The following is a 12,371-nucleotide window of genomic DNA, read 5'->3' as shown; positions in this document are numbered from 1 at the left end:
ACTGCTGAGATCCCGAGTCAAAAGAGGCTTTTTTCCTCTTCTCTTGAGAAGAAAAGTAACAGGAAAAGTTACTTTTGAAGAGCAATTAGTGTGGTCATGATAAATAACCAAATATTCCCAGCCTTACAGGTACTGTCTCAAACTAGATTAGCTGTAAAACTTTCAGCACACATGCAGGAAAAGAAGGTTGCTTTTTTTTTCTTAGACCTAAAAACCCTCCAAACAGCAACACTTGGGGCAAAAGCCTTAGTGTTGCCCAATGCAGCCCTACAACTTAGCACCCCTCACCAGAATGAAGTGACTCAAGTGAAATCTTTGCAGAAATCCTAGCAATCAGCTGTTTTCCTCCCGCACCTAGCAAGTACTACTTTAAGAGGTAAGAAATGGACACGAGTAACCAGACCCTCTTCAATACAGCATCTCGGACGACTGATGCGGGAAGCTCTGGGCGCGTTTGCGGGAGTCGGGGCTCTCAATGGTGCATACAGAGAAATCCTCTGGCTTCATGGGGCCGGGGGAAACCTCAGGAAGTTCAACAAGTGCGAGATCCGGCACCTGGGTTGGGGCACTCACCGGTATAAATAAGAACTGGGGGATGAATGGATTGACAACAGCCCTGCAGAGAAGGACTTCGGGATACTGGTGGATGAAAAATTGGGTATGAGCCAGTAATATGTGCCTGCAGCCCAGAAAGCCAACTGTATTTTGGGCTGCATAACAAGAAGTGTGGCTAGCAGGTCAAAAGAGGTAAATCTCCCCCTCTAACTCCACTCATGTGAGACCCCACCTGGAGCACGGCATCCAGCTCTGGGCTCCCCCGCACAAGGCAGACGTGGACCTGGTACAGTGGGTCCAGGGGAGGCCATAAAACGATCCAAGGGTTGGAACACCTCTGCTGTGAAGACAGGCTGAGGGAGCTGGGGTTGTTCAGTCTGGGGAAGGTTCCAAGAGACTTTATTGCAGCCTTTCAATATATAAATGGTGCTTGTGAGAAAGACGAAGCAAGACTTTTTACCAGGGCCTATAGCGACAGGTCAAGGGGCAACGGCTTTAAACTGAAATAGAATGGATTTACCTTGGACATAAAAAAAAGACATCTTTTACAATGAGGGTGGTGAGCCCCTGGCCCAGGACGCCCAGAGAAGCTGTGGCTGCCCCATCCCTGGAGGGGTTCAAGGCCAGGTTGGATGGGGCTTGGAGCAACCTGGGCTGGTGAGAGGTGTCCCTGCCCAGGGCAGGGGGGTTGGAACTGGGTGATCTTTAAGGTTCCTTCCAAGTTAAGCCATTCTACGATTCAATGATTATATGATTCATCAGCCACTGAATCCCTTCTACAGCCAGTGTAACCAGGAACAGAGCTAGTGGTATCACTACCCCTGGTGCACTCTCCTCCAGGCCTTTCTCTTTCTGAGTCTCTTCATTCTCCCGCCTTTACTAGATGCATGTCAGTCTGCGGGCAGGAAAACCATTTCCACTGCCACACAACACGACATCAGTGCCCAGGGACTCTTTCTGTTACTGAAAACAGGTTTATTTTTTCTACCTAGGATTGTTAGAGAACCAAGTAACAGAGCAGTTCGCTCAACAGCTGCACTAGCAGAATGAAGGATGCTGCAACATCACGGGAGGTGTAACATGGTGATGTGAAGGTCAGGGCTTCATCCACGGGAGCAGGAGTGAGCAGAGCACTGTCCCATGGAAGACCTGACCCCAGGTGTGCTGTCTGGCACCACTGCAGTGAAGCCCCTTACTCCATGCAAAGGCTGAAATGTCATCTTCTGCTTTTTCAGCTTGGTTACTGTTTCATTAAACAGGCAATTTAATCTCATCTAATGGGCGCCGATAAACTCAAAGTCCCGTACCCAGCTATCAACTGGTAGTTTTTGCATTGTTACACATTACGTTATATACAAAGACATACACAGTAACAGAAGGACGTCCCCTGTGATTAAAGAACAAGAAGCAAATAACATGTTAAGATGCCGGCTGCTGAGGGACATGCAGGACCAGTTCCCTGAGGAGACCTTTCCTATCAGAACATGCTTGCTGAACAAGGGAGGCAGCTACCGCTACAAGCTCTAGCTAGGGAAAAATATCGGTGTAGTATTTTTTTGCCTTTCCAAATCCAACCTGTCACAGTCATGGAGGCTGCAACTGTAACTTGTCTGTTTACGGTTACTTTCCTAACTGCAAGCTGGGATACTTGTCTGTCTTCAAAATAACTCCTTGAGCAGTTTTGTCCCATTTGGGTTTACTCTTCCCACTCCCCAAACGGTCAGGATCCAAGAGCTTAGCCCCGGTTCCCCGCACCAACAGCTCACTCGGCCAGAGGGGCTCCCTGCCTTTCAAAACCGCCCGGCTGCCCGGCTGCTGCTCCTGAAGCTGCTACAACCTTCTTGCCAGTCATCTGATGTTTAAGTTCCTCTACAGAGGCTCAAATTGAAGTCTTTCACCTTTTAGGAGCAGGCAGAAGACTTCCTATCTCTAGCTCCATCCATCCCTGGAAAAATCTGAATGCTGGCTCAGAGCAGACGGTCCCGAGAGGATCTACCTTTGGGAACTTATTTCCTTACTTTTCACGTTGAAACCTTGGAACAAAGAGCTTTGTTTATACATGTTTTGCTGTAGGACTTCCTGAGAGAAATTCAGTCTGCAGTACTGTCCCACGTGCTCTGACACTCCAGGGGATGGTGCAGCAGCGACCTGGATCAGTCACTGTTCTTTGGGAACAGATCTGCTAAGCAGAGTGGGGGCAGTGAGACGGGCTCAAACACACCGGTGAAATTCTTTTTTTCCTTTCTGTGCTTCTCCGCTGTCAGTTTGCTAGCTTTAAAAGACGTAATTAATGTGACAAGAGAGAAAACCTTACCCAAGCATCCCAGCTCACCCTGTGTCCCTTTGAGGTACGTGACTTGGAACATCCCCTTGGCAGTACGGGACCGAGGAGAGGGGAAGGTTGCTTTCATCTTAGAGACAAACACCACTGATGCTGAGGGTGGGTGGGAAAGGGAATTCCAGGGACCAACACGACACAACCCTGAGTGACCTTACTGAAACCTTTCCCAGAAGGAGAACCCAAGGAGCTCTGCCTGGCTGCAGAAGGGCGGGATTTTTGGACAAGAAAAAGGGGGCAGCTGAAGCCAGGCTGATGTCTGGATGCTGATCCAAGGTAGGGTTTTGTGCTATTTACGTACTTCCACTTACATCCTGGGATATGCCTAGAGCTGCAGAGAGCTGACAGGCTCGCACAGCTCTGAACATGTTGCTCATCAGCATCTGACAAGATACTCTCTTGCCCAGAGACTCCTCTTCACAGCAGCTGACAGCCTTATCATTTGAACGTCAAAGCTGGGAATTTTCAGCCAAGGCTGAGGCTCAACACTTGGTAGAAGCTGGTACTGTGTGCACATGGACAACGTCTCCTCACCCAAAATGGTTTCATGTTTAAACAGATAATAAAAAGCAGAGCATGGGAAAAGAAAGGACTACTACCCTTATTTTAGAGATTGAGATTTAAAGCCAGAGGACCTGCCAAAATTACAAAGGCAGACACTCTAGAAGCAGGAATTGAATATTCAGTCCCAGTTTTGGGTTTTAACTATAGCATTGACCTTCTTCCTCTATTGGTTCCCCAGTAAAGCCCCAACAGACTCTGCGCAGGCTGTTATACCCAATAATATGCAAAGACAACAAGCGGCCAGTGGGTCTCTATTTGCCTTTTCCCCTTGAGCAGGTGTACTGGATTTGTGCTGAGGTAGTGTGTAACAGGCAAGGCTACACCTCTGGCCCCCTACACTGTGCCAGCTTCAACACCGGGTCAGCTACAGGAGAGGAATAATCCACACCTGCAGCAGAGCTGCTGGAGCTGCTGCTCTCCGGCGGAAGGAGATGCAATAGCCAGGATTTCTCATTCATCTCCAAAACTCTTGTTCTTGCAAATGGACCAAACACTTGCAGTGCTGCTCACCAGGGCTATATTCCTCTTGTTGTGCCTGTACTAAACAGGCTCTACTCGGCCTGATGACTGGCCTCCAACCACGGCATAAGGCTGTCTGGGCTGCATGGAGAAGGCCAGCTTCCCAACGGTTTTTACTGGTCATTTGAAGCTGGACAGGAGTAGGAGTACTTGGGCAAAGGTACAAGGAGACAGACGGGTACCTTCTGTAGCCCTGCAGCATAGTATCTACCTTAAATTACAACAAGTAGATGCTAAAACAGTCACAAACATGCAGTGATTAACATCGCATTCCTGTCCACAAGCAGCTAAAACACGTCAGGATTAACTGTGGTCAGCTGACACAGCTCTCAGCGCTCTAATTCTGTTCTTCACTTGGAAGACTTCATGGAAGCATCACATTGAATAACCCACTCCACGGCACATGCTATCTACGTACACCAAAGGGCCCAGCAAAATTACAGCCTTTAGGCTAGCTATTGCAGATATTGCTCTTTACAAGAACAGTCATGCAATCTTGGTCTCTGTACCAAAAGGACAGAGTAGAACTGGAAAAGATGCAGAGAACAGCAAGAAAGATGATCAAAGGTCTGGCAGGGTTCTGTGTATGACACAGGCTGGCACTTACCAGGCTGGGTAAGACATGACAGAGGGGGAACGTGGCAACTGTCCATAAAATCCTCAGTGGCCCAGAAAGGATGGATAAAGATCAACTATTTACCGCCTCTTCAAATACAAAAACTAGGGGAACTATTACGGGCACCACTCAGAACAGCAGGATGAAAATTCAAAATGAATCAAGGTGATGGCCTTCAAACGATGGGCGGACAGCCCAGGGAAGTGTCCCTCAGGGAGCAAAATGGATGCAAAAAAAGGTGCACGTAATTCAAGGGCAAACTGAACACTTTCATGGAAAAGAAATCCAGTTAAAAAAAAAAATAAAAAAGAATCACTCAGCACAAAGACAGCATATTAGCTCAGAAAACACTCAGCTGCAGACTGACGGCTATGGCAAAGTATCACACGCGCTTCTGCAACCGGCTCCTGTGGGCCACTGCCAGGACAGAGCATTCTGCTAGGAGTTTTGGTCCGACCCAGCAGGGTTGCCCTTGTTTCTTAGGTATCTGCAGGTACAAAGCACTTCGAGGCAGATGAGTGTCAATCGGGAGTCCTGACCCAGGCTGGCTACGTACACACCCTCCCCGGATACGCTTCTGGGGAGCTGCCACTACTTCCACAGCTGCCACTGCCGTGACAGCGACACAGCTCCTCCCCAGCGTCGCACCTCGCAGCCATTGACCGAAACCACCCTCGGCTCCCGGCGCTGCGCCCGGCCCGGCAGCACACTCAGACCCAGAACGCACCGAGAGAGAAGAAAAGAGGGAAAGAAGGAGAGACTGAAATACGCAGAGAGATGTGACAACCGATGGGAATAGCATTTACGTGCCCAGCAGCACCCAGACGTCTGGGTCTCCTGGTTAAATACCCTTGATTCAAAGTGGAGAGCTAAGAAACCTAACACAAATTAACTTTCTCCTCCTTATTGCAAGTTGGAAACTGCAAAGTTAAAAAAAAAAAAAAAAAGGTAAAAACCAAACTCTGCTATGAATGAAGCAAGTTTGGAGTGCCCACCTCTCTGAAGAGTGCGCCATAAAACTGAACAATATACGGGCAGTCACTGCTTCGCATTACTACATCAAGGTCCATCAGAAGCTGCTTCTGTTCTTTTTCATCCACTGTCGACCGAATTCTCTGAAAGAGGAAGAGTGGCAGAGACTTTATCACTTACATGCCATTACTGTATCCTCAGACCCGCCCCTGGAGAAACGCGCCAGGGACCCCAAACCCCAGGCTGAGCAGGCAACCCCCAAGGCATGCTCAAACACACTCTAGAGAATTAAGCTGTGCTCTCAAGTAAGAAACATAACTGAAAACCCCTCAAGCCATTTCATTCAGGCTATAAAATCCCCAGTCCTCTCAGGAGCATCAACAGTTTCAGATGAAATGTCAGAATGAAATGAAAGAGCAGAGATTTCGTTGAAAGCTACTCCAGCAAAACAACATACTCAGGCTTTCATTGCAAAACAGATTCCCACACAGTTCTCAGCCACGTTGGATGGGGCTCAAAGGCTGTTTTGAAATTTAACCAGGAATGTTACGTTTAAAATTTCTAAGATGAGCACAGAAGACAAAAAGGCTCCTTCCACCACGCCTCCAGCACGGTGGGCGCAGTGAAAAGGGACCATCACGGAACCGAGGGCACACATCGCTCTGGTAACACTGATGGTGGGCAACGGTCCCCTGAGCTCTTCTCGTAACACGAACAATTCTTTACCTAACACTGGCCTAGGGAACATTAACGCTATATAAAGGTACTTTGCATATATAAAATATATGCTATGTGTATACACACACTATATATACACATCATATATAAGGAAAAGTCTCATTTGGGCTTGAAAGAAGAACACCAGTTTGAAAATAGAAAACTCTACATGTTCAAACGTGAAGTTTGTTAAACGAAGGATGGAAAAGACCATCCCCAGTTTTTCATGTGATTTTACAGACGTATTTAACATCTTGCACTAATTAATGCCTTCCTAGAATCACAAGTGAGGAAAACTGTGATCCTGAAGGTGTGACTCATGTTGAAAAACCATTAAAAAAATATAAGAAAAAAATATTTTGCAAGAAGTCCAAAGCAACGGAGGTAGCCTGGACCCTTCTTGAGGAGAAAAACTACTTGGCTATCCCAGAAAGAAAAATTATTGAAGATTGTGGGAAAAATCTGCAAGACACCAGCACCTTCTCCCACCGACACTACTGCCCTGGGAGCAACTGCTGGTGGCGTCAAGACCACACACATCAGCAAGCACAAGGCTACGCAAATGAAGGTACTTTCAAGGTTGACCATTCATATACCGCCATTTGAGAAATGGTGCATGACTGTTTTGTCATGACCCACACAAAATGAGGACAGTATCAACACTATAATTTTCCTTACCTTTGGTGTATCCTGATATTTTGGTATTTCACCACTCGTTCTTTATGTTCTAGTAGCTCTAGTTTGGCCTAGACTAGTAATTGTCACGTTCATATTGCCCTTTTCCCTCCCGGCAAATTCTAGAGTGCTTGGGCAAACTGGCAAGAGCCTTGCCCAGCACACCCACACGCTGCGATGCCACTGAGTGGGTGGGATTCTGTAGTCACAAACAGAGCAAGGGACTAGTAATGAAACTCCAAAGCTTCACCTCTAGGTCACTGGTTCAAGTCTTTTTCACAGAAGTTCAGACATGCCACTGAAAAAAGCCTGATGAGCTTGATTATTTCTCTGTCTTGCGTCTACACCACACGAAGCTCGACAGCCCCCTGCTCAGGTATCAAAGGCTGAGCAGACCGAATGTCTCCTTCTAGGTCATCACTATCAGCACTGTGGGAAATGATAACACCATTGCTCTGACCTCCAGAGAAGACAACAGATGCCAAAGCCACCGTGCTGAGACCTATATGAAGAATAGTTTAGTCTACCCGCTCCTCTGAAAAGTTCGCCTCTTTGTTGAGGAGCAATACCAAAAGGAGCTTTTCTCCATATTGTAACTCACGTCTCCCGTCTGTGTCAACTCTGCATCTGTCTCCAAAAAACCTCTTTCCTGGTCACCCAGGAGTCTCCCCAGCCCCCCTCTGCATTCCCTTTGCATCTGCACAATCCTGTCCCAGCCATCCCTGCAGCACGCTCCTCAGACTCCACAACTTCCCCTGACAGCATCTCCTCCCACTCTGATATTTCCTTTTCTTCTGTACTTCTCCAGCTCTGCAAAATACGTGAAATATATGTTGTATGGCAGAGGTGGCTTTAAGGGCACACCACAACAACACTGAACCCAAAGATTCCTCCTTTTCCCAAATAAAAACTCCCCAGGGAGAAAAAGAAAGGGCAGGCAGAGAACCCAGAGGATGGACAGTGGGTTGACTACAGGGCAGAGTCTGCCTGGATAGGCAGACAGGGGAGCCAAAGGACACCTTGAGAAGCCAGCAGGGACTCCCCCACAAACCCTGCTTCAGGGAGCGAAGGTAAGGACATGATGCAAGATTGGGAGGTCTCATACAAGAGTGCTGGAGACTGGAGACTGGCAAATTCAAGAGGAGGGGGAAACTACCAGGAGCAGCGTGCAGCACAGCGCTGAGCTGGGGTCAGCCCAGGCTGGAAAAGATGGCTTTGTTTAGCTGGAGTGCACCAGGGAGGCTGCTGCAGGCCAGTGGTCCCAATTCACCAGCTAAGGAACCAGCATTCACCAGCGAAACAAGGAAGAAACGGCAAAAGGTGACTGAAGGCACAAGCAGCCACCGCCCAAATAGCACGGGAGCCACAATGACGATCTGCCACCTAACTCCAAGGCAGAGAGCAAGACACCACAGAGCTACCACAGACAGAGTCCTCCAGGAACGTGGGAGATGGCAAGGAAGGAGGACACCAGGTGAGGCAACAGCCTGAAGACACGATTTAAGAGAGGGATGGACAGGTCTGACTTAGCTTCAGGTCTTACACCTCTCAGCCTGGTCACTCTACTGCCTGTAGTCACTGACACGGCCAAACAAGCCACATATGGAAAAAGTAGGTTTTGCAGTAGAGGCTTATGGAAAGTCTCTTTTTCAATAGTTCATTGTTGGTCTCAAATTTGAACTGCATCAAATCCTCCAGGAGAAAATTCTCCAGCCCTTCTAATAAAAACACAGGTTAGGACAAAGCCTTGTGACATCGGGAACAAGAGCTCTGAGAGCAACATCCCAGGCAGCGTCAACAGCAAAAGGACAAGTTATCCCGCGGACTGGACCACCCTCAAACCTAAAACCAGACAGATCCCAGAAACCGGACCCAAAACAGAAATCACCCAGCCCCAAGACGCACATGAAAAGATTCAGGTGCAGTGGGCAGAGACCAGTTAAAAAAAAAAAAAAAAAAAAAAAAGAGAGAACAAAAGAAAACAAAAAGAAAAGAAAAAAAAAAAAAGCTATGAACACCAAACTGAAAACCAGCTCCTCGAGCTGTGAGACCACACAGTGCTGCCCTGCGTGCAGGGCTCCCGTGTGTCCCCAGCAGGGCCTGACAGTGTCACCGGAGGGCTGGTGCTGCCGGGGGATGGCAGGGACTGAGGACACCAAACCAAGAGGAAGGAGGGGGTTTGCCCACTCGCTGCTGAGGACGAGACTATTTATCTACCCATCTGAAACACAGCTCCCCCTGACAGAAGGATGTCAGGTCTTCCACTGATCACGACTAGCTTCCCACCTCCTGCAGTAAGGGTCCCGCTCTCCCTCACTGTTTCCTTTCAGCCCCTCCTCATTCGCTCCTTTCCCAGTGCACCACCACCAGCAGGGCTTGGAGCACTGGTTTCCCCAGCTCTCAGCCAGCCACCCAAATGGATGAGTGAAAAGAAAATGCTGCTCACTAAATCACAATGAGTCAACTTGGGAGAGGGTACCTAGTTGTGCAAAGAATGGAAATGATGATTTGCAATAATGCCAGCTTGCAGAAAGTCCAAAGACTCTCTTCAGAAGCCATATGGGAAATCGTAAGGAGAGAGAAATTTGTCCCTTGACTGAGTTTAATACGCTAATGGGTCATTTTGGTGGGCTCTGTGGGCTATCAGGCATCCAGGTAAGGATGGAGAGATTACGGAGGTGTAAATAAATGTTAAATTTCTGCTCTCAGGGATATCTGATCCTTAGCAGGCTATTTCAGCTGCAAGGCTGCCATCAGAGAAAATCTGTGAAAGCCAAAGACACGAACATCTGTTTCAAAGCTACGGATGAGAGAGTAAGCACTGACTCCAAGGCAAAATGATGTGAGCGTTACTGCACTCTGAACAAAAAATGGCTCCACAGCTTACTGGGCTTCTCCAGGAAGAACAGGGATCTTCTATGGACACCTCACAGGCTTAACGTCCTGCTGAATTTTATTTACCTCTAAACAGTGCCCCGGCCAGCTTCTCCAATTAGCCAACTGATCTTGAAACTGCTTCAGATGTTCTTAGGGCAAGTTTAGAGTAGAAGAAGCAGAAGACCACCTGTAGCGCGGTCAAAAATACCGCTAGATAAAGAGAGAACAAGAAACCAGCGATCACATCTGATGACACTAGCTGGAACTGGAGACTAGGCTTGGCAATATTGCAGAGCAGAACTAAATCAGCTGGGCTGATTTACATCGTAGATACTGGAAGATACAGAAAATTCTGGTATGTGGCTGAAAATCACTACGTCTTTTGGGGTGGGGGAAAACCAAACACAAGGACGGTGGACAGAAATGCCCTCTCCTCAGTTGGCTTACGCTCCTAGGTATAACCATTTCTGACAGAAAAACAGTTTCATTAAAAAGAGGTGCAAGTTGTTTCCATGGGGCCACGGCAAGAAGCTTGAAGGTCAACCAAAGCACAAACCACTCTACTCGTCTCTGGATGAGAAACTGGCAGAAGCTGCCAATACTGAACCCCAAACAGGGAGGCGCTCCCTGCTGTGGGGCAGGGGGCTGAAGGGGGGGCCTCGGGACACCGCGGCCACGCTCGGGCTGCTGACCCGCACAGGTGCCACCTAACAGAATACTGATCTTGTGAACTCTTCAAAGAAACTTTCCCAGCCTTCGAGGGGCCGTTTTAAGTCCCCTGGCCAATAAACCCCACACTAGGTATTACATATGCTACGTAAGTAAAAAGCAGAGCATCCTGCTCCAACAGGGAGAACACTCCCCCCAGCTTTCGTTCCACTTTGGACTTTTTTTCATTTATGTATTTTTATACCAGTTTGGAAAAATGAAGTATGCCAAGGATCTTGTAAAGCACTTTTTTTGGCGTGAACTATCACCAGTGCCAGAGGGAAACCTCAGGACAAAAAGAAACCCCCCAGCTGCTGGGTAAGCTTCCCAAGAAAACCATTTCACCCAAATAAAATGGGGCTTCCCTATGGTTCCTCTGATGTGCCACAGACAGTCCTGTTCCTTGACTTTGTGGTACTCTCATGAAACAAGATGCAGAACCCCCCAGGGCAGCTGGGACAAGGACACATGGTGATGCTGCAGGGTAAAGACAAAAGGGGGCTGGAGAACTGCACAAACTGTGACGTCGCTGCGATAAAACCCGGGGCCACGGCAGCAGAGCAGATGGCGAGAAGGGAGCGGGGCTCTCCGCAGGGCGAAGAAGCTGGGGAGATTGTGAACCTCCACAGGCCGGGCTATAACGGACTGAAGGGAAAACAAGAAACCAGACGCAAAAGTCAAAGGACTCTGCGTGGAACTGGAAGCCAGACCAGGCAACGCCATAGAGAGCTGGTGCTGGTGCTGCTAGCCAGGGCAGGGACTTCTTCAAGGAAAACAAGAAGCCCAGAAGAGAAACCTGCCAAGGAGGTGAGGAGTTAATGTACACACTGGCCTTGCAAATTGCGAATTTGCACAGAGCTGGCACTGGACAAAACTGGGCACTGGAACAGGCTGCCCAGGGAGGGTGTGGAGTCCCCTTCTCTGGAGATTTTCAAGACCCGCCTGGATGCAGCCCTGAGAGATGTGCTTTAGGCAATCCTGCTCTAGCAGGGGAGTTGGACTAGATGATCTCTAGAGGTCCCTTCCAACTCTGAAGAGTCTGTGATTCTTTCCCACCTGGAAGAGTCTTGAACTCCTATACCAATAAACTCTCAAGACAACGAACAGGGTTTTTTTCAGTGAGAGGAAGACCACGATGCCAGCTGACCCACAGCAAACAGGGACTTTGCATCTCTAGGAAGATCTGGGAGAGGAAGAGACCTAATGAACAAGAGGAATGTCTTTTACTAAGATTTGTAAAACAAAATACAACATTTTCCAGGGGCAAAAATGAGAAAAATTTGCATACAAATCCTCTGAGTTGGATTCCTCTTTCCTTTATCCTCTCCCTCACGGCTCTAGGAAGAGCTGTCTACGGCAGAAAGGGTGAGGGATGCAAAAGCATCACGGCAAAGTCTACAACTGTCTGCCTCCGAAGCCAACCTGCTGCAGCCACCAGCAGCTGCTCCAGCCTGTTCCAGAAGAGGCACTAATGCCTTTTCGTTATTTAAATTCATAGAGGCACAGAATGACACAGGCTGAAGGAGGGGGAGGAGCAGGACTGGGGATACGAGCCCATCATCCGAGCCTCTCCCCAGAAATGCTCGGCCAGCCGAAGCTGTGCTGCAGTGGTTTCATGCCAGCGATGTGACGAGGCTCATTTTCCTCCTTTTGCCGCTGACGCTGGAGCACAGATGAGAGCTTCCTGAGTCACCCAGGGGCCTGGCAGCCCTGCCCGGGAGCAGCTCGACACCTCCATTAAAGGTGCCAGGATTACTTCTGCCGGGATGATGGCTGATGAGGCCAAAATGCGTAAAACGGAAAAATGAAAGAAAAAGGTGCCCCCGCTTG

At 48.5% G+C, this 12,371-nt stretch overlaps 1 protein-coding gene across 5 annotated transcripts in view; it reads right to left on the bottom strand.

The window, feature by feature from the left end:
- Positions 1 to 12,371, bottom strand: part of MAP2K4 (mitogen-activated protein kinase kinase 4) — a 106,519-nt gene that overhangs the window by 33,433 nt on the left and 60,715 nt on the right. For all 5 annotated transcript variants that reach the window (XM_074607131.1, XM_074607130.1, XM_074607134.1 and 2 more), the window contains one exon: positions 5,588 to 5,707. In XM_074607131.1, coding sequence (XP_074463232.1) covers positions 5,588 to 5,707 — 120 coding nt within the window. The remainder of the gene's footprint in view (positions 1 to 5,587; positions 5,708 to 12,371) is intronic.

Source organism: Larus michahellis, chromosome 14, assembly GCF_964199755.1.
Source record: "Larus michahellis chromosome 14, bLarMic1.1, whole genome shotgun sequence".
NCBI lineage: Eukaryota > Metazoa > Chordata > Aves > Charadriiformes > Laridae > Larus > Larus michahellis.
The sequence above is the reverse complement of the archived record's forward strand: the minus strand, read 5'-3'. Positions and strand labels throughout refer to the sequence as shown.